This window comes from Mus caroli, chromosome 4, assembly GCF_900094665.2.
Source record: "Mus caroli chromosome 4, CAROLI_EIJ_v1.1, whole genome shotgun sequence".
Taxonomy (NCBI): Eukaryota; Metazoa; Chordata; class Mammalia; order Rodentia; family Muridae; genus Mus; species Mus caroli.
Genome location: NC_034573.1, coordinates 98,722,965 through 98,743,908, shown reverse-complemented (window position 1 = coordinate 98,743,908; position 20,944 = coordinate 98,722,965). Strand labels below are relative to the sequence as shown.

Sequence of the window (20,944 nt, the reverse complement as noted above, 5' to 3'; positions counted from 1 at the left end):
GAAGTCAGTCTTCCACTAGCAACCTTCAAATGAAGATGTAGAACTCTCAGCTCTGCCTGCGCCATGATTGCCTGGATGCTGCCCATGTTCCTGCCTTGACGTTAATGGACTGAACCTCTGAACCTGTAAGCCAGCCAATTAAATGTTGTCCTTATAGGAGTTGCCTTGGTCATGGTGTCTGTTCACAGCAGTAAAACCCTAACTAAGACAACACACTTCCTCCAACAAGGCCACCACCTCCTAGTCCTTCCCAAACAGTTCTATCACCTGCGGACTAAACATTGAAATATCTGAGTCTGTGGTGACCATTCTCATTCAGACTACCTCAGGGAGAGCATGCACCAAGAGCTCCATTGGGAGGCTTGAGCCAGGTCTGCTGCTTAAAGCTCCTGTCAACTGTAAAATGATCATCTTTCCGTGACATTGCTTGTAGCCTGTGCATGTGAGGTCTCAGCCCAGGAGTGGCATGTCCTCAGTGAACAGCTCTCTTCAAAAGCACTGTTTCACAGCCTGGTAGATTGACAAGTGGGTGATTCTGCATGACCTCATTCAGATGACATCATAACCTGGTGTGTGCTGCTCTGCTGGCATTAGGAAGGTTGAGACCAGGCATACCTTTTAATTTCCTATGATGCATGCCACAGAGAGAACGATCTAGCCCAAAATGCCAGTGATAGACATGGAGAGATGTTCACTAAACCAGAAAGAAGGAAAAAAAAACAATTTTTTGGAAACAAAGTTTCTGTACACTCTGAAGAGTGTGGTGGAAATCTGGGAAGAGCCTGCTTCCTGAGCAAGATGCGGACTAGATCCTACCTGGTTCCCCTTTGGCCACCATACCCATAGACTGGGAAATAGAGCGGGAGACTCAAGCCTTCCCTGCCTGTTTTGTTTTTGTTTTCTTGTTATGTGGAGGGGGAGAGTTGTGGGGATGGACACCCCCAGAAGAGGTGGGATGCAGGGGCGGTACATGCTCCCAAATCTGAGCCTTCCTCAGTTGGTCCTGGGACTCCTCCTGGCAGAGTCCTCAGTGCTTGCTGCCTTCCCAGAACCAGGGTGGAGGAAGGATGCCTGACATGTCTGGTTGCCTCTGAGGATGTGGGTGACAACTAGAGATGAGAGGGACAAAGCCCCTAAACACCGTCAGCAGGCACACAAAGTAGGACAAATGCTACATTCTGACACTACCAACTTCACTGAGTTTTCTTACTTAATCCTTAGAGTCACCCCCAGATCTGGCCTGTGCCGTCAGGATGGAGAAGAAGCAGTGTCAGAGCCCGGATCTGAACCACAACTCCCCTCCCCAGCACCGTCCTTTCCTGCATCCTTGTGTTTCCATGCCTTACAAGCATCTGTCCCGTGCCCACAGTGGACTTAGGGCTGAAGAGCCACATGTAGCCTCTGACTTAGGGTCATACTGCTCAGTGGATGTAGTGAATCTGACCCTGGGCTGGCAACTGCTCCAAGGGGGAGAAACAGACACAACAAGCAAGCATGTTCTCATCCTTAGCCGGAGCCCTGAGGCCTCCACTCCCTCAGCACTCCTGGTGTGGCATGCAAGGCCCTCACCACCAGACATCTTGCTTCTTTCCTGCTGTCTCCAAAGTCTGTCTGCCCTGGTCATAGTTAGTTACATAGCAGGTGGTGTGGTAACCAGGAGTCTGCTCCTCTGAGCTAGGCTGCCTTCTAGTTCCAGTCCCACACTCCCCAATTGGTAGGCGTTGGGTACTGCTTGGCCTGACTTGTCTGTTCTTCCTTATCTGCTACACAGGCAGGTACTCTGAGGATGGAACACGTTAACCTAGTGAAACCCATGGAACACAACTTATAGCACAGATTTGATCTGTAACTGTTGATCCCCCAGCCTTCCCATTCTCAGCCTCAGACATTTACACACTGTTCCTTTTTCCTCTCTAATGCCCAGCCTGCTGCTGTCCTACTGCCTCCTCCAGGCAGGCCTCCCTGGCTGCTTAGGCCTGTACCCTGTGGCTGTGCACCATCACCATCACTGCCCTTAGCACTCGGCACAGCACTAACTTACCGGCTGGGTCATCCAACTTTGTGGACTGTGTCTAGGGCCCAAGCTGCACTTTTGTATGTGTCAGGCCTGGCACTGCACCTCTCAGCATCTCAATGAACCACAAGCAGTCCTAGGCTTGGGAATTCAGGAAAAGGGTGACTCATTGTGACAGGTCAGAGGTTGAAGCCAGCATCTATGGGGGACTTGGGCTATAAAGGTGAAGGAGTGAGGTGGACAGTCCGAGCAAAGCCACAGACCCTGGAGGGAGTATGCTGCGACAGCAACTGCTGCTGCCTGGAGAAAGCAGCCACCTACTGAGCACCCAGCCAGGCCAGCAGCATTCTAGGTGCGTGGTGCCGACTGGCTCCCCAAACCTCCCACACATCTAGGCAGCAAGCAATGTATAAAGATGGCATGGAGAGTCTAAACAACCTGCCAATAAAAAGTGGAACAGGACTTGAACTCAAGACTGAACTGACCCATTCAGAGGCAGCAGGACTGCCAAGACTAGGCTGGCCTCTCGGGCACAGGGGCCTTTGCATCACTCAGTCTAAGCTTATGGTATAGTGCTGGTAGTTACTACTCCATACAGCAGCAGCAGCCCAGCCTGCTTGGCTAGGGGAATGTGCTCTTCAGAGCCCCAGCCAGAGCCTGCAACCTCTGTCAGCGGGGCTCCCACTGAGTTTTTCTCTTTCATTTTTTTCTTCCATTCTGTCTCCTCCGTTAGCAGTACAGACATTTTACCTCACAGTCCTATGGCCACGAATGTAATTTGGCTCAGCTGTTATCTCTGCTCTAGGATTTACAAGGCTGAGGTACAGATGTTGGCCTTCTGGGCTCTTCCTAGGGGTTCTAAGAACCTGCTTCCATGCTTGTTTAGGCATTGGGAGAATACAGTTCACTGAGGTTGAGAACTGAAGTACCCCTTGCCTTACTGGTCCTCAGTGGGGCTGTATTTAGCTCGGGGGTGGGGAGAGGCTCTTCTGGTTCCTGGGTCTCTGTAAGAGCTCAATGGCATATCATGTTCTAAGTCCTGAGATTCCCTTGCCACATCTGATTCCAGCCAGTGAAAAGTCTCGGCTTTTATTGTGTGATTAGACTGTAAACATCCAGATAATTCTGTTCTAAGATATATAGTATTTGCTAAAAATATTTTTAAAATTTAAACGGGCACATAGTAATTGGGTATTCTTAGAGAATGTAGTGTGGCATGTCTGTATCTGTATTCACTGTGTAATGATAGATCACACATACATCCTCTCTTTATAGCTTGCAAACACTGAAGATCCCTTCCTCAGGCCATTTTACAATAGTCAGTGAAGCGCTGTGAGCCAGAGTTGTCCTCCTGCCTTACAGAGCCTTAAAGTGCTTCCCCCTTCACCTCCATTTCCTGCATCCCTATTTGCCAGCCATCCCCTCCGTCCTCCCCCCGCTGGCAGCATCTCCAGATTTTGGTAACCACTCTCTTGTTCTTTGTGTCTTGAAAATATACACTGTGTTCTGCTTACAGCCTGAACACCCTGAGGAGAGCCCCAGCAGAGGCACCTGCCTTGCAAGTGGGAAGCTCTTGTCGCCATCACCTGTGTGTGCGCCCTCTGCACCTTGCCCGCCCCGCCAAGGTTCATTAGCCAAGGGCGATTACACTCAACCAGGGAGCTTGCTAGCAGCCTGGCAAGCTACTACCACCGACCGGGGATGTGGTCCCTGCGCTAGAGTTCTGCCTCAGCATGGGAAGCAAAACCATGCCACCCCTTTGTGCGGGGACCCATTTTTACCCACAAGGACTGAGGTACTGAGGCTCTAAGGGAATCCCCTTCAGAGCCATACACCTAGTAAGTGGCCCATGGATTCTTAGTCCATCTGGACTCTCACACTAAAAGGTGAACCATTGTTTTAAATCAAGTACCTTAAAAAAAAACCTTAAGTTTTCAGTAACACCTAAAATTATTTTCCCATTCTTTCTCCAATAAAACAAAGCCTTTGCAACCAAACAATCCACTAAAACATACTGGCATCTTAACATAGAAATGGGCTGCAGAAACTCTGAAGAGGCTTGGTATCCAAGCAGTTAAGGAAGGGCAATTTCAACGTATGTCTGCCAAGTTCCTTTCCTGGTGGCTCAGCAGGTGATCTTCCATTAAAACATAGAATATTAATGGGGCCTCTGGTTTACATTCTAGGCTGATTTACATGATGGGTTTGTTCTGTACCAGGCTTTGTCCCTAAGTATTAATCCAGCTATTTCCCAGTCAGTTGCCTTTAGACCTCCCCAAGGGAGTGAGTGAGCAGTGATCTTTCAGCCTGCACTGAATTATCCAGCCAACAACTCCAGTTCAGTAGTTTATGGCAAGAGATAAAATCCTTGGGTTCAGAAATGAGTATGCTGTGTGTTTGAATGTTCCAAGAGGAAGCATTCTGTTGGTGTCCCATTTCTTTGACTCTCCCAAGAAAGCTGTAAAGCTCCCCCAAACAAGATCCAGGTCTTAGGATAATGTGGTGGAGCCAAGCTGGGGGGTTTCCTAAGTTATGGGAATGTATCCTTAGGGGAAAGAGAAGGGTTTCTTGACTGCACACTAAAAGTTAGTGTTTCACACAAGTGGCTCTGTCAACCCCACATTGCCCTACAAGGAGGTTGCCATTCCTCCAAGCATCTTACCAAGGAGGTGTGAAAGGACAGATTGTCTTAAGTCACAACTCCTGGAAGTGCTCAGTCTAGGATTATAGCTCTTCAAATCTCTGGTCTGCTCACCAAATAACACTGGCCCTGGCTACCGGAACACTAGCTTAGTGATCCTGTGATCCCAATGCCTAACTCTCAAGCCTGGCCAGGGCAGTTCTGTGCTTTAACTCCTTGCTGGGAGGACTGGGTACCAGTTTCAGCAGCCTATGAGGCTTTGGCAACTCAATGACTGACCTGCTACTTACCAGTAGGATGGCATGAGACACCAGGCTGTTCCCATCTGTAAACCAAGTGCTAGGAAAGTTCCCTGGTCCTAGCATGTGGGGATGTGTGGGACTGCAGCTCAGTGGTAAACTGCCTGACGTGTGTAATCCCCTTGATTCAACTCCTGCACCAAAAGGAATAAATTAAACACCCGTGCATGTTGTTTTGTTTGTGACAAGGGTCCCAGGCTGTCTCAGGTCTGCTGTGTAGCAAAGGATAACCTTGACCTTCTTAATCTTCTGCTTCCATATGCTGGCATTACAGACGTTACACCACCATGCCTGGTTATGTAGTGCTGAGGACCCATCCCGGGACACCATGCAAATACTCTACCAACTGAGCTATATCTCAGCCCCTATATGCGTGAATCTTAATCGCTCACAATGCTACTTACATAGGCAAAGATTTAGTTTTACTTATTAAAACTACTTTTCTTAGGCAGAAGTCAAGCAGTGTAGTAAGAGAGGCACAGCTTAGGGCCAGCATCTGAGTTCTAGCTGCGATCCTCAATAGCTGTGTGTCCATAGACACTTGGTTAAATGGAGCTGTAAAATGTAATAGCACTGGCCTTGCACAGTGTTAAGATCTGGAAGCAGCATTCAAAGGTGCCATAACAGCTGTGGCACAAGGGAGCCCCTCAGAAAACCAGACCATTAAAAGCAGAGGGCTGACACCAGCCTGATACCCAATGGAATCACTCAATCAAGTACAATGTGGGATGGGGTGGGGGAGATGATCTTTGTCCAGCAGCTCTTGATTCTGACTGCAACTGCAGTAAACTAAGAGCCTCTGTCATGCAGCCTTACCCAAGCTTGCTCTCAGAACTTCAAGTATTACAAAGGCAGATCACTTCTCATGCCACTGTGACCAAAGTACCCCAAAGAAATGACCCAAAGAGGCAATATTTGGGTTTCAGAGGGTTCAGTTCACAGTCACATGGACCCTTGCACATGGGTGTAACAGCCTGGTTGCAGGAGCACGCGGCTGGAGGTGGCTGTTCACCTGATGTCTGGCCAGAAGCATGACATGGATGCAGGTGCTTGGCCCACTTTCTCCGCTAAGTCTGTCCAGCTGCTGCGAGTTTACAGTAACTCTACCCTCAAACACACTGTCGAGTTTCCTGGTGCATATATCTGCCAAGCCCTAATGGCTCACAGGACCAGCTTTGGAGCCCGGAGACCTTTTTATGATGATTTACCGTCAACGGCAAGTTGTTTGGCTTAGAGCTGCTTAGATTTACGAGGCTCACCTCTGGATGTGTATGTGAGAGCCCATCCAGAGTGTTAACCAAGGTGGGCAAGACCCACTATTCCGTGGACTAGGGAGCTGCACACGTGGCCATCACAGGGCCTAGGATGGAAAGCCTGCCATCTTCCTCAGCTGGATACTGGAACAATGAACAGGGCCACTGCTGTGGAATCCAGCCCCTACTTCCAGTTTCCCACAGAATCTGGTCAGCTCTCTATCAGTCGCTCCTGTTGTAGCAACAGGAATTTAATTCTAAACCCACAACAAGGTCACCATGGGGCTGGAGTGTGCAGCTCCTGAAGTCTGGAAGAAACTGTTGAAACCATTTCCCAGACCCTGCCCCTCCCCAGTGAGGCAGAGGCGGGGAGAGCAGTCTACTGGGTGCACTGCTGAAGTAGGTGTCACACACACACACACAGAGTTCACCCCAAAGGCTTGACTTTATTCAATCAACAGAACATGATGTCAGTGCTGAAGTTACCCAGTAAGGTCAGGTATCTGGAGGTAGCTTTGGGCCACCTGGCAATTATGACAACTTCTGAGGAAGTTCAGAGGCATGAGCGACCGGATCCATGTGTCTTGTGGAGGCTCAGTGAGAGCCCTAGGACCTCACAGACCCAACTCCATCTCCACATCCAGAGGGGAGTCCCAGGCCCCAGCAGGGGTGTGGGTGTGTCGAGTCACCAGTGAATTAGCAGCAGCCAGGTTCCAGACTCTGTGGCTCCCAGCTTCTCAGAGAAGGGCTGCTAGCCCCGCTAACTGGACTGAATGAAATGCAAGGTGTGTGCTCAGACTGTGGGGTGGGATTGGGGAAGCATGTCCCCAGCTTTCAACCATTCTCATCTTACACCCAGAAACTCAGCTCAAGGGGAAGTGGCCTGGGTCTCTTTGCCACCTTTCAGCCCTCCTAACAGAAGTGTCCACATGTAAAAGGAACGGTGTATGGTAGCACAACCAGCCCAGGGAGGACGGAGTTAATGGCTACATATGAACCATCACAAGGGAGGAGTAGTTTTTCCAAACATGCTCTCCCCTTCCACGAGAAGCCACTTCTAGAGAAACCACCCAGGACAGAAGTGTAGGGAACTACAGTGTTACAGTGGACACCAAGCCTAGGGGCAGGTGTGGTTGGCCCCCTAGACAACATGCACGCCAGTCAGTAGTTCCATGACTCCCTCTTTGGTGAGGAAGACCACCTCACCAGTGTTCTGAGACCAAACCTCAAAGTGTGCTGGGTCCTCCAAGGCCCTCTTGCCCGCAATGATCACAAAAGGGTAGCCAAGCTTGTTGGCGTCTTTCAGTCTGTTTCCAATGGTCAGGTGGGTCCTGTCATCCAGCAGGACCTCCCCTTGGAGCTGCGGCACGGCCTCCATGACGTCATCATATAACTGCTCCACAAGCTCTGTGGCCGCTGTCTCCTTGCTGCCTTTCTTAGGGGGGATGACACAGACTTGGTAAGGGGCAAGGAGGCGGGGCCAGCGGATGCAGTCTTCCATAGAGAGAACTTCGATGGCCGCAGCCAGGATCCGAGTGACTCCCAGCCCGTAGCACCCCATTTCAGCCAGCAAAGATTCCCCGTGGGCATTGGTAAAGAGGGCATTGAAAATGGAAGAGTACTTGGTACCGAGGTAGAATGTGTGCCCCACCTCAATGCCTTTGGTTTCTGTCAGTGGACCCTGGCAGTCAGGGCAGATTTTTTGTGACAAGTCTAGTATCTCTGTGTTGGCTGAGAAGTGGCAGCTGGGACAGACCACGAGGCGGTCCTCTCCAATGTCCACTGGTAGCTGGAATTCATGGGACATCATGCCCCCGATGCTGCCCACATCTGCCCTGGCCTTCATCCATCGCAACCCCAGCCTGTCGAACAGCCTACAGTAAGCATCACACACCAGGCCGTAGGTTTCCTGGGCAGCCTCAGAGGAGGAATCAAAGGTGTACATGTCCTTCATATAGAACTCCCGGCCACGGAGAAGACCAAACCGGGGCCTGGGCTCATCCCGATATTTCCTTGTAACCTGGTACAACAACAAGGGGAGCTGCTTGTAGGAAAGTTTCTTCTGGGAGGCAACCAGGGCTGTAACCGCTTCCTCATGAGTCGGTCCCAAGCAGTACTCTTTGCCGTGCCTGTCTCTCAGTCTCAGCAGCTCCCTGCCCATCAGGTCCCAGCGGCTGGTGGCCCGCCACAGCTCAGCTGGGCTGAGGCTGGGCATGTTGATTTTCTGCCCACCGATGGCCTGCATCTCCTGGTCTATCACCCGCACAAGCTTCTCCAAGGCACGCACTGTATAGGGCATGAGGTGGTAACAGCCAGGGCTGGCTGGAAGGATCAGGCCCACTTGCAGCATCAGCCGCTGGCTCTTACAGGTCAGGTCGCTAGCTCTGCCCTCCAGAGAAAGCACCTGGTCTTCCCGAAGGTTCTGAGGCTGGAACATGCGGGATAATACCAAGCGCTGTCCTCTCCCCGGCGCACGATGGTAACACTTGTGGATGAGGTAACTGGAGTGACGGAGGCTGCAGGCAGCCAAGGCAGACAGTGTTCTGCATCTTGTCAGCAGACCTTCCATGACACCCTGGCACCTGGAGAAAAATGAGTCACATGGGATGACGGTTAACTGGGTTCTCAGCACGGGATCCAAGATGTGGATCCTTCCATGTCTATTAGCCCAGCACATCACAGTACCACTTAAAGAAATCCATCTGGGTATAGTGGCAGATGCATTTAATCTCTAGTACTTGAGAAGCAGAGACAGGCAGATCTCTGAGTGTGAGGCCAGTCTGGTACATAGTGAGTGCCAGGACAGTAAGGGCTATGTAGAGAGACCTTTTTAAAAAAATATGAAAACAAACAAAACAGACAAAAAAGCAATAGCAGCAGCAACAACAGAAAGTCATATTCTTCTGATTATGAAAATGTTACCAGCCTGTTGTGGAGATAGCATCCAGTTATGCATGCACAGGCTCTAGTTAAGGCAGTCTGGGCTCTAAACCAACTTCCACTGGCCACTTCCTGCAGCCTGGCACATCTGTAGCTACCTGTGTGCTAGAGTTTCATCATGAAATGATATAACCACCAGATTAGCCTTGTACATTTACTGTGAGAATTTTTTAAAGGTAGAAAAAATTCTCACAATAGTTTTTGGCACAGGCCATGAGCCTGGTGGATGTTTGATATTGTTACTATTTCAGGACACAGGAGAGACCCTGAAACAAGTCAATTGCAATCTCACAGGCAACATCGGAGAGCAGGCTTTTTTTTTTTTTCCTTCAATTCCTTGTCTTGATCCCTACTAAGTCAATAGTGCTAGGCGCTGAGGCATATTTATAATCCCGGCACTTGGGAGCCAGAGGTAGGAGGATCAGCTAGGTTTGCACATTTGAGTTCCAGGACATCGGAGGAAATGAAAATCTGCCTCAACAAAAAAGTCAATATTGTTTTAACTGCTCCTCTCACCTCACATTCCTGGTCAGTTTGCGTCTTCACTGTCCAAACTGTTGAATTTCTGACCTATATATTCTCCCATCTTTGGAGAACATAGTACACGCTATTTGAAACTTAGTGAGCCAGAATCTCTTCAGACACTGGTGCCCATGCAGATCTGAGTATTACCCTGCAAAGCACCCTCTGGCCAAACCAGAAACCTGCCCTCATCTACTCTGCCCCACAGTACTGTGGCAGTCTTTAGTCCTCTGGCTCTGCCTGTTCCACCTGACCTGCCTGCACCTCAGTTCAAGCTACCATCATCTTTGTCTGTTAAAACAGTCTCTACTGGCCTCCTTGCATTCCTTACACTTTCAACTTAACACAGGCATTGGTAGTGACAGTTTCCTGCTGCCTTTCGAGTGTACCGCAGATCTCACCTGTAAGATGCCTTTTCCCTGCCTTCGCCCTGTTTCAGGTACACAGTACATAAACACACACACGATCCAGTCAGGAAAGCTGCACACAGAGTGCTTGCAATGCCCAGTGCCCTAAAGGTTTGTGTATTATGATGCCCAATTCATAGGCTCTGAGATGGGTAAGTCCATTTGTGTCAGGTGACATCAAAAGGCCCATGGCCATTCTGGATTGCGGGAATTTGCCTCCAAATAGCACCAACGTCAGCGCAGCATACAACAGCGATGAAACTTCCAAGCCCTGCTCTAAACTGTCTTGGCCTTTACGAGGAGTGAGCGTACTGCGGTCACTTCATTCCTCTTTAGAACCCTAAGGCGGCTGAGCCACCAGGTCATCCCCGGGACCGGTCCAAGATGGGCCCTTCTAGGAACTCTGTGACTCTAAGTAAGGGCCACGCAAGGATAACTAGGGCGGAAGTGTTGCTCTCAAACAGCGGGGGTGGAAGATGGGGAAAGGTGAACTGCAACCGAGCACAGGACTATCCAATAGCCCGTGGCGACTGAGAGGATGCACGCGAGAGAGCAGACACCAGATCGTGGGTGCGCGTGCCCAGAAACTGTCCCTAGATTCGCTGGGCCCTTCCTAGCCACCCTCCAAGTCCAGCGGCCACCGATGCTCACCAGCAGCAACTCAATACCTGAGTCGGGCGCCCTTCAGTCACGCGAAGCCAGTGCGCCTGCGCCGACTTGGCCGGAGCCTCGCCCCCTGTGTTTCTCACCAATCGGAAAGCCGCACTCACGGGAGGGGGCGGGATGCTCCGGTCCCACCCTCTGGAGAGAGGCTGGAGAGGTTTTCCGGAAAGCAAACCAAAGAGCCTCGCTCTCCTGCCAAGATTCCGGAAGTGCCCTCTAGGAATTAGCAAGGTTCAACTCTATGATCAAACCTTACTTTAAAGGATTTGTGTCCTGTTTTTACCGCCCACTGCCAGGCCCGGTCTTAGAGGAGAGCAGGTTCATTGACAATAGCTATGTTTCAAATCTACGCTATGATTGAACAAGCCACAATTTAAATGAGTTTAAAACTATGAAACACTTGCATAAGGTCACCTATATTACAATAGCCAAGGAAGTCTTTTTAAAAATTTTAATGAAGCAGAGATGGGGTTTAATAAAGACATTTTAATATAGGCTGAAGCACTAGGCTTAAAAGCACCAGGGGAACTGGAGAGCACGAATGTGGCTTCTCAAAGGCAAGTGTCCCTGAGTCTTGAAGATGCAACTTGAAGCATCCGTTGCTGTGCTGGTTAACAATCACTGCTGTGCTTCAGAGAACCAGTGTTCGGTTCTCAGCACCCACAATCACTGAAACGCCAGCTCCAGGGAACTCCAAAACTTTCTGACCACTGAGGATACCCACCCCCACTCCCACACAAACTCCCACACATACAATGAGGTCGAGTCTTTTCTCCATTCACAAGATGTATGTACATGGTTTACATAAGTGTGTTATGTGGTGTATTTGTTTGTATGTGTGTAGGAACACATATACACGTGTGAACTAGTGTGTGAAGGCCCAAAGCTTTCATAAGTGTCTTTCATCCATCTCTACCTTATACACTGAGGCTCTGAACCCCCTCTTCATGTTTCATGGCACCCACTTTACCCGATGAGCTGTCTCCCCAGCCTCACAAAATAGTTTATGAATAATTACATGGTACACGCTGCTGCTGCAGCTGAGGGGAAGCAAAGAATGAGGAAAACAGCTCATGTTAGAAGTGACAGCCTGTAAACTGACACAGTCACACTTCAGCCGACCAAGTGTCTTAGTCTGCTTTCAGTGGCTTTGAGGAAGATGCCAACCAAAAGCAACTTGGGGGGGAAAGGGTTTGTTTTAGCTTATGGGTTACCGTCCATCCCTGGGGTGAAGGTGGGCCACGGTGAGGAGTCCAGTCTCGGGACAGGAACCCGGAGACAGGAATTGAAGCAAACACTACGGAGAAATACCACTTACTGGCTTGTTCCTCATGGCTTGCTCAGCCGGCCTTCTTGTACAACCCTGGAGCACATGTACAAGGGTGGAACCTCCCACTATGCACTGGGCCCTCCCATGTCGGTCATTAATCAAGAAGACTGGCCTGCAGTGGAACCTCATGGAGACAGTTTCCTAACTGAGGTTCCTCTTCCCAGATGACCCTAGCTGTGTCAAGCTGACAAAAACAAACAAACAAACAAACAAACAAACAGCAGACAGTAGGGAAGTGAGGCAGTAAAGAACTCAAGAACAGTAAAGAAACCAAGACAAAACCAGATTTTGATAAAATTAATTAAAAAAAAATTACCACAGAAAATCCATAGAAAGAAAAAGTAAGTTGCCAGTCAGAGGGTGTTAAATGTTCTGAAGACAATTTAACTTAAAAAAGGGGGCGGGTAGGGAGCTGAATGGTGCATAGGGTGCCCACGGAAAGCCACCACGAGTGTAGCATTTTAGCAAAGACCTGAAGAAGGAGACCTTGTAGCTGTCTGAGGGAGAATGTTGCAGGCTTGAAACAGAGTGTAGAGGGCCCCGAGGAGGAGCTGCCTTCCAGTTAGTCTATTCAACCACAACCACACTTTCTAAACTGCCTTAAGAGTGCTGTACCCCTTGGCAAGACCAGACAACTGTGACATTGATACAAACTGCTCTCAGCTCCCCCGGAGCTTCCCGAACAGCCTGTGATCTGCAGCAACACTGGGGTTCAGGGAAGCCCTGTAGGAGTCCAGGAGAGGGGGGAGCTTTACTGAGGAAATTCTCTTCACCTGGGAGAAGTGGGTCTGGCAGGCAGAGGGACCAGACACTCAGCGGCCTGGAGCAGAGTGAGATGACAGGGGTGACAGGCAGGTGGTGGGGCTGCATCATTATCTCTCACAACTCCTGGTGTTACCAGAATTATAAAGGGTCAGAACCCAGGTCCCCCAAACCTCAATAAGCCAGATCTGACTGCCTGTCCTCAACAAGCCGGGAGTAGGAGCTAGACGCCTGGGAAGCAGACAGATAGGGGGAGGGGCCTTGGCTAGCTGAACTTCCCAAATGGCCAGCTTCATTCATTCTCTGCTTCCTGAATTGAGGCAAAAGCTGAGTAGCTCAAAACAAATGAAGGCCTTGTTGGCTTTTGTCTCTCACCAGCAGGCTACCTGGTGTTAAATTGACTCAATGAGTCACAGGCCTGTTCAGGACATGTCACACAACACCTGGCTAATCAACCATCCTTGCCTTCCTCAAACCGACCAACCCTAGGTTGGGGGAGGAAACCTCTTTTTTTTTTTTTTTTGGTTTTTTTTTTTTTCGAGACAGGGTTTCTCTGTATAGTCCTGGCTGTCCTGGAACTCACTTTGTAGACCAGGCTGGCCTCGAACTCAGAAATCCGCCTGCCTCCCAAGTGCTGGGATTAAAGGCGTGTGCCACCACGCCCGGCAGGAAACCTCTTTATAGGCTTTAAAAGGCTAACCCTAGACTCTAGTCTGGCTTTTCAGCTTCCCGAGTCTCTCTTCTGCTTTGCACAGGGTCTTTCTCTCTGTGTGTCTGCTGCACATACCTGTTGCCTCAGCAGTAAATGCTGGTCTCCAGCTGCCCATTCTAGCTGAGGTCCTTGAGGTTTCTCAGATGCCCTTGTTGAGCTTAAGATTTTTTCCTGCCTTTTAACTCTTTAACTGGCAGAGAAAAGAAACCCAGTCAGGACCTCTAGACTGTATCAATTCAAGACCCCTAGACTGCATTAAAGCTGTCCATCACTGTCTCCACTCTAGTCTGACCTGAAGGGTGAGCTGACAAATTGCAATCCACTTCCAGGAGACAGCCTTCTGGGTGGCTCAGACTTTAATCTTTTCCTTCCCCTTGGTGTGAAATGCCTGGAAGAATTCTAATTTCTTAGGGGTGCGCTGTTTCCGTAGCCAAAGAGAGGGACACAAGTGCCTCTGTAAGAATATCTTCATTCCTTCTGGGCATGCAGGCTCCCCTGAACCAGTGCCTGACACCCAGGCCAGGACAGTGCTGCAATCATCATGTCCATCACTCCTGAAGCAAGCAAGGTTGCTGAAGTGGGGTGAGCCCAGGCATCGGTTCCTCAGAGTCTCCTGTAAGACGATTCTGAGCCCATGCTGAGTTAGAACAACTGGCCTACAAGAAAGATACTAGACAACCTGGTGAGGAAGGGTGGTAGATTGATAGAATCATCGCAGCCTTGAGTGGAGGAAGACATGGCTTGCACAGGAGAGAGAGCACATGACTGTAACGTCTGTCAGCCTGCGTAGAATGGCCACGTTGAGCTGAGTGGTCCTGAGTTCTTCTGTCTCTAAGAGACAATCTGGGTCTCTGCAGCCCAGCTCTATGTGAGGGTTTTCCTTGGGGTCTGGGGTCCCACAGGTTTTACTGGAGCAATATTCTTCCTACCGGGAGAGAAATCATGTTCAGAATTTCTTGGGACCCATGTGCCCATGGGACCCTTTTATTCTCCCTCTGCCCACGCACGTGGCTATGAGCCCTCCAATCTGGAAAGTCCAGGTATCTTTGTACCCTGAGGTATTAATTACTTCTTTTTTTTTTTTTTAAGATTTATTTATTATATGTAAGTACACTGTAGCTGTCTTCAGACACTCCAGAAGAGGGAGCCAGATCTCGTTGCGGATGGTTGTGAGCCACCATGTGGTTGCTGGGATTTGAACTCCTGACCTTCGGAAGAGCAGTCGGGTGCTCTTACCTACTGAGCCATCTCACCAGCCCCATTAATTACTTCTTAATTAGCAGTTCCAAGGCTGAAGAGCCCAGGGGTCTGGAGAGGCCTAATGACCTGCAATGGTTGTGCCATCGCACACCTTCACAGCACTTACTAACAGTAACTAATTAAAGCTCACGAGTCCCTTGGGAGGCAGACCAGCATGCTGTAGTGATCTGTGAGTCACAGGAGCCTCTGCAGCCTGGAACAGAGAGAGACCTGGCTAGACAGCCACAGTCAGAATAGAGTTTCTCCCTGTGATGAGTCCAGGGTGGCAGAGACCCAGGGTCTGATCTGTCATGCTAGCAAGCCTCCTGGGAGATATTTCAATCAATCAATAGTAACTTACCGGATGCCTTGATTTATAGCACACATTGCTAGTTTAGCCCCACAAGTTAGAAAAGTTCACCTTTTTTGTTTGTTTGGTTGCCTGCCAGTGGAAGCAATGAGCAGCTTGCCTTGTCCCACACGCCTGGGAGTGTCCTCACCTCAGTGGCTTTCCCTGGCCACGCTCGGATCCTCCTGAGGGTGGCCCTGGTGTGCTCTTCTCTGCATCCTCAGCACTGCCAAGGGCCACAGGCTTGACTTAACATATCAACCAGTAGAGGAAGGGACAGCTTGTCTACCCCTCAGATGGCAAGCTCCTCGGACACAAGAGACATCCCTGAATTCAGAGCCCATGACCTTGAACCAAAAGGGACTCTAAACATGAGTGGAACTTGCAAGATGAAGGTCACGATAGACTCTCTGGCCACAGGGGCCTAGGGCTTCTGAGGAGATTGCCTTTCAAAGAGGAGGGCACAGTACCTTGTCATGTCCTCATATGTGACATTCAAGCATCAGACAAAACTTTAAACTGAAAGCGCTGTGTGAGTAGTGGCAGAAATATATTCAGACTGTTCATTTGTATGCTCATCTCTGTAATAAGGTAATTACTTGTAGGTAATTAGGTGTGATTCTGAATGGAGGGAAGTTGAACAGCACCGTACCCAGTGTTTAATGGAATCTTACTTACTTATAGTTAACACTCCCATATGGCTTTGCCTGTTGTTTTCCTCTGACAGCTCCACTCCCACTCCCAGAATTCACTCCTCCACTTCCTCACGCCTTTGCCTAACTGTCCCCTTGTCAGCCAAGACATCCTCTTCCCCACTGCAGTCCACGCCCACCCACAGCATAGCCGGAATGCTCCCCTTTCTCTTCTGTTTTCTCTCTAGGACTTGTCACCATTTAACGTAGTAGAGGCCTTTGCAGTTTGGTGGTTCATTTCCCCCCATCCTTCCCCTCCCTTCCTCGCCATAGAACAGGAGCTACAGCAATGCCTATCCCAGGAGGCATCAACCGTTCTCCTGTAATAGCTAAACAGTACACTAAGTACTTCAGGCTCTGCAGGCCAGATGGTTTCTTCCATAACTATTCAATTAGATCACTATCTAAGAAAAGTAGCCATAGGGAGAAGGTAAACAAACAAGCATGGCTGTGTTTCAATAAAGCTTTATTTAAAAAAAAAAAAAACTGGTGGCAAGCCAAATTCGGTCTGTAGGCCATAGCTTACCCATCCACTGGACTAGATCATTGCATGGCACATTATAAATGCTTGATAAAACTTTGCTGAATGAATTAAACAGTGAATAAAAGAATGGACAGGAAGCAAGGGTTACAGTGCCTCACACACAGCTGGTATTCAATAAATAATCCCATACCCCTTCCTTCTTGCTTGGCACTTGGGAAATTTAACAAGATGGGTTATGAGAGAGAGAGAGAGAGATGCTGAGAAAGTGCTGTGTAAGGAATGAGATGGTGGGGTCCTTCAGAGAAGAGAGGATTTGCAGGAGGGTTCGCCAAAGAGACAGAAATTATAGGCTGCATGTGTGCGCAGGAGTGTGTTTATGTGCGTGTGTGCATGTCAGGGTGTGTGTGTGAGCGCGCGCAAGTGGGACATGACTGCAGTTGTCTCAGATGATTATAGAAGCCTGTATAATCAAGACCTGTGGGCTGGGCCAGCAAGAGCAACTGGTGCCACAGTTGGAGCACAAAGGCCTTGCTGAAGGGAAGTCAGTCTTTGTTCTACTTCAACTGAACAAGGCTACACACATTGGGAAGGCTGTTCATTTTATTCAGAGCCAACAGGTATAAATTCTATTCTCCTCTAAAAATAGTCTCACAGAAACATCCAGAATGGTGTTTTATCAAATATCGGGGCTCTCCGGCTGTCAAAGTCTATATGTGCTAATATCACAAAAGACTTGAGACTGGGTAGTTTCTAACTGTACTTTTGAAGATTTATTTTTTGGAGGTTTATTTTTGACTGTGTGCACATGTGTCTGTATGTCATTATGTGACGGTGAGTGCAGAGGCAGAGGGATCAGATCCCCTGTGCAGCTGGAGTTACAGTCGGGTCGGAGTTGCCCCATGTGGGCACTGGGAACCAAACTCAAGCCTCTGCAAGAGTAATACATGCTTTTAACTGCTAGGCCACTTCTCTGCCTCTGGGAATTTTTATATACATATGTGTATACACGTGTATATTTGGGGCATGCATGTGTGAGTCTCTCGGGAGTCTAGAGAAGGTTATCAGATCGCCTGGAGCTGAAATTACAGTTACTCTGAGCCACCCCAGGTGGGTGTTGGGAACCAGACTCAGTCCTCTGAAAGATCAACTAGTCTTAACTGCGGAGTCATCTCTGCCCTCCCCAAGAGACTGGGCAATTTCTAAAAAGCAGAGATGTGTGCCTTACATTCCAGGGGCTGGGAAGTCCAATATCAAAGTACTGTAATTTGATTCTGGGGAAGTGTATTCGTTATTTTTCTTATCACTGTGACCAAATGCCTGACAGACACAGTTTAAACAAGACATTAGTACATCCTGCAAGCCAGCTCAATCTATCCCCTGGGTGCCCTGCAGACGTCTCCTTCTATTGCCCGACCCATACCACTTATTATTTTGGTCCTTCAGGGTAGGTGAAGGCAGAGCTGGGTAGCTCAGTCTGTGTGAGCATGCAATGTCAGCGGCTCAGGCGTCCCTTGGCAGACAGGCAGCAGAGAGCACAGGCTAAATGGGAGCCGGGTATAACTCTCACAGATTCACCCCTCATGACCTATTTCCACCATCCTGGTCTTGCATCTCACCTAAAGGTTCCTTCAAAATAGCACCACAGACTGGGGACCCAGTGTTAAATTAAAATGAGCCTGTTCTTGGGTCAGGGTCCAGTTGTATCCAGCTTAATCTTTGCACTCTGTGTAGACCATGAAGGTTCCCCAAACTACCAGGCTTTCTGCAAGGAATGTTGCAAGCAGCACTCTCCAAACACAGCCTCCACCTCCTCCCATGCTCTCCACCTAACAGACCTGGGAGGAGGCTGGCTCTAGCTGGGTGAGGCTGAGAGTAGAGGCAGGGAGGTGATAGCTGGGGGTGGGTGTCGGGGTAGCTGTCAGGGGCTGAGGGTAGATTTAGAACAGGTGTGAAACCTGATGTGAGCAGTTGGGTGTAGCAAAAGCTGAAAGAGGTAACTGTTTCTGTTCTCATCTGCAAGCCTGCCAGTGACTTTGGCCCCCAAGAACTGGGGGAAGGGAAGGAGGCTCTTGTAGGAAGCTCGTTGGTCCACAGTTCTGGGGATCTGTTTCCCTCTGCTCATTTTACTTGTGAGCTGTAAAGTGCTAAATGTCATTACCCTCCCCTTCTCTAAACAAGAGGAGAAAAAAAATTAACAGCCCAAGAAGGAGATGGTTCACTTCATTTAGCATCCTGCCACCACCATCCACGCAGGGGGCTCCCTTGGGGGCTGATTAGGGAGAGAGAGAAACCCTGCTCTGCACAGTTTTTAGCTGCTCCCACCTTCACTGTGAGCACCCAGGCTAGGGCTGGAGGCTGGAATCCAGGTCAGAGTGCAACCTGGCTGCCAATGCCGCTGCACAGCACTGGGACATGCACCGAAATAGGAAGAGAAGAGGACCAGAGAGGGAAGAGTCTGCTCCAGGCTACTTGGCTTCTTATGCTCCTGTGACCCCAGAAAACAAACTCAAACTGGGGGGAGGGGGAAAGCTTCAAAAAAGAGTTCAATTCAATAAAATAATATACCTGTTGAAAAATGAACTGATTTTTTTTCTTGTGGATTTCTTGCTTTATTTTTTCCTTTCTTTTCTTAAAGTTTATGTCTTCTTCCATTTCTTTAGCTTTCCAGGTAGGCTGTCACTCTGTAGACCTGGAGCTCACTATGTGGCCCAGGCTGGTCTTGATCTCAATCAGTCTTGCTTCAGCCTAAGTATGATCTGCTATACTTGTCTATCAGTTAACTCGTCTGTGATGTGGTACTCTGTCTATCTGCTGTATGCAACTCTTTATAGACATTCCTTCGAAGAACACGCAATGCTTGGGAGTCCTGCTTTAGATGGGAGGCTAGGGTGGATGAGAACTAAGTTTCTTTGCAATTCTTAGGCCTTTGAAACAGAATCCTGCCCATTTTTATAACTTTTAATGTCGTGCGTTCATGCCTCTTAAATAGATGTTCCCAGATGCTTAGCGGCTGTGAGACCCAGGAGAGGGCGGGCAGTGGAAGGCCTGTAGGTCCCTGTGAGTTCATCTGTATGACAGTTGTCCTCCCAGCCACCCGTGGGCAGAGAATTCCTCAGGGCTTGTTGAAGAGTAGCAGCCAAAAGCCAGGTCCTGGGACACCATCTTCTTTACTGCACTGCCGAGGGGCCGCTCAGGCTAGCAGAGGATGGCTTGGGAAGTCTTTCAATAACTTCCTGAGGTCTCCAGTAGCTTTGTAGATCTTAAATCCTGAAGGTGGTCTTTTCCTAATTGCTTTATATAGTCTAGACTGCTACCTCTCTGAAGGCAAGGCAAAGACAGGGTTGGTTCAGGTCCCAAAATTGTTTTGGAGTTTGGTAATTTGACTGGCATTTGGCCTGTGCTTGCTAAGTATTTGATGAGAGAAGAAATAGAAGAACAGGGGGCTCTCCTGGCTCTGACAGGAGTAAACCTGACAAGGCAACATCCCTGAAAGGACCATGAACAGGGAGACAGGTTTTTTTTTTCTTAAGATTTATTTATTATATGTAAGTACACTGTAGCTGTCTCCAGGCACACCAGAAGAGGGAGTCAGATCTCATTACAGATGGTTGCAAGCCACCATGTGGTTGCTGGGATTTGAACTCTGGACCTTCGGAAGAGCAGTCGGGTGCTCTTACCCACTGAGCCATCTCACCAGCCCCAGGGAGGCAGTTTTGAGCTTGACCTTGGACAAATCTTTGGGCCTCAGTTTTCCACTCATGGAACTGGGGGTTTGACATGATGACGGGCAGGAGGTACAAAGACCATGGTTCCTGCTGAACTTTAGACCTCAAGGGTCCCTGGGCCACAGTCTTGGCCACAACATCCAGGACTATCTTGTGTGGGGCAGGTGGGGTTCATGAGAGATGGAAGAAGGCAAAGGACTTCCTGGGGTGGGCGTGCCTCTGAGCTAAGTACTCAGGACAGGAATGATTTCGGAAAGCCAGAGATGGCGTAAGATGTGGAAAGGCAAGAGGTTAGATAGTTTGGGAGCACAGATGGGGTAGACAGGCTCAAAAGGCACCAGGGAAGCCTAACTCTAACCAAAGACAACATATCTGTAAGCCTAAGGATAGGGGCAGGTGGAGGTGACTGGTCTGGGAATGGGGCTGGTTTGGCTCAGTCCTGACTCTTCATCTGCCTGGGACCTTGTCTGAGTCATCCACAAAGTAAGAATGCAATGCCACCTGATCTATGCATAGCACATAGTGGGCAGCCCAGGAAACAGATCCTTTACTTCATTGGCTTTGGGTTAATGTGCAGAGGACCCTGAGGGAAATTAGAATGGGCGTCTGCCGACCACTTATATAATGTGTGGATGAAGTTGCTGGAAAAGTCCTCGGAAAAAGCTGTAACACAGTGAGTATGGTGGTTTGAATATGCTTGGCCCAGGGAGTGGCACTACTAGGAGGTGTGGCCTTGTTGGAGGAAGTGTGTCACTGTGAGCACTGAGACCCTCCTTCTAACCACGCAGGAGTCAGTCTTCTCCTAGCTGCCTTCCGAACAAGAGGTGGAACTCTTAGCTCCTCCAGTCCCGCATCTGCCTGGATGCTGCCATGTTCCCACCTTGATGATGATGAACTGGACCTCTGAACCTG

The 20,944-nt window shown here is 49.3% G+C and overlaps 1 protein-coding gene across 4 annotated transcripts; it reads right to left on the bottom strand.

Moving 5' to 3' along the window:
- Positions 1-6,633: 6,633 nt before the first annotated feature.
- Positions 6,634-10,807, bottom strand: Pars2 (prolyl-tRNA synthetase 2, mitochondrial). Of its 4 annotated transcripts, none has more exons than XM_021160616.1 (2): positions 10,728-10,807; positions 6,634-9,618 (listed from the first exon to the last, which is right to left on the bottom strand). In XM_021160616.1, the coding sequence occupies exon 2, from the start codon at positions 8,882-8,884 to the stop codon at positions 7,349-7,351; it is 1,536 nt and encodes a 511-aa protein (XP_021016275.1). In that variant the 5' UTR covers positions 8,885-9,618; positions 10,728-10,807; the 3' UTR covers positions 6,634-7,348. The 4 variants fall into 4 exon arrangements, with proteins under 4 accessions (XP_021016275.1, XP_021016274.1, XP_021016277.1 ...); XM_021160615.1 differs by having other exon boundaries at positions 10,745-10,807; XM_021160618.1 differs by having other exon boundaries at positions 6,634-8,789; positions 10,745-10,807.
- Positions 10,808-20,944: the final 10,137 nt, after the last annotated feature.

Bases quoted from the DNA above. Each gene is read 5' to 3' on its own strand.
- Pars2 (XM_021160616.1), bottom strand. From the start codon at position 8,884: ATGTGCTGGGCTAATAGACATGGAAGGATCCACATCTTGGATCCCGTG.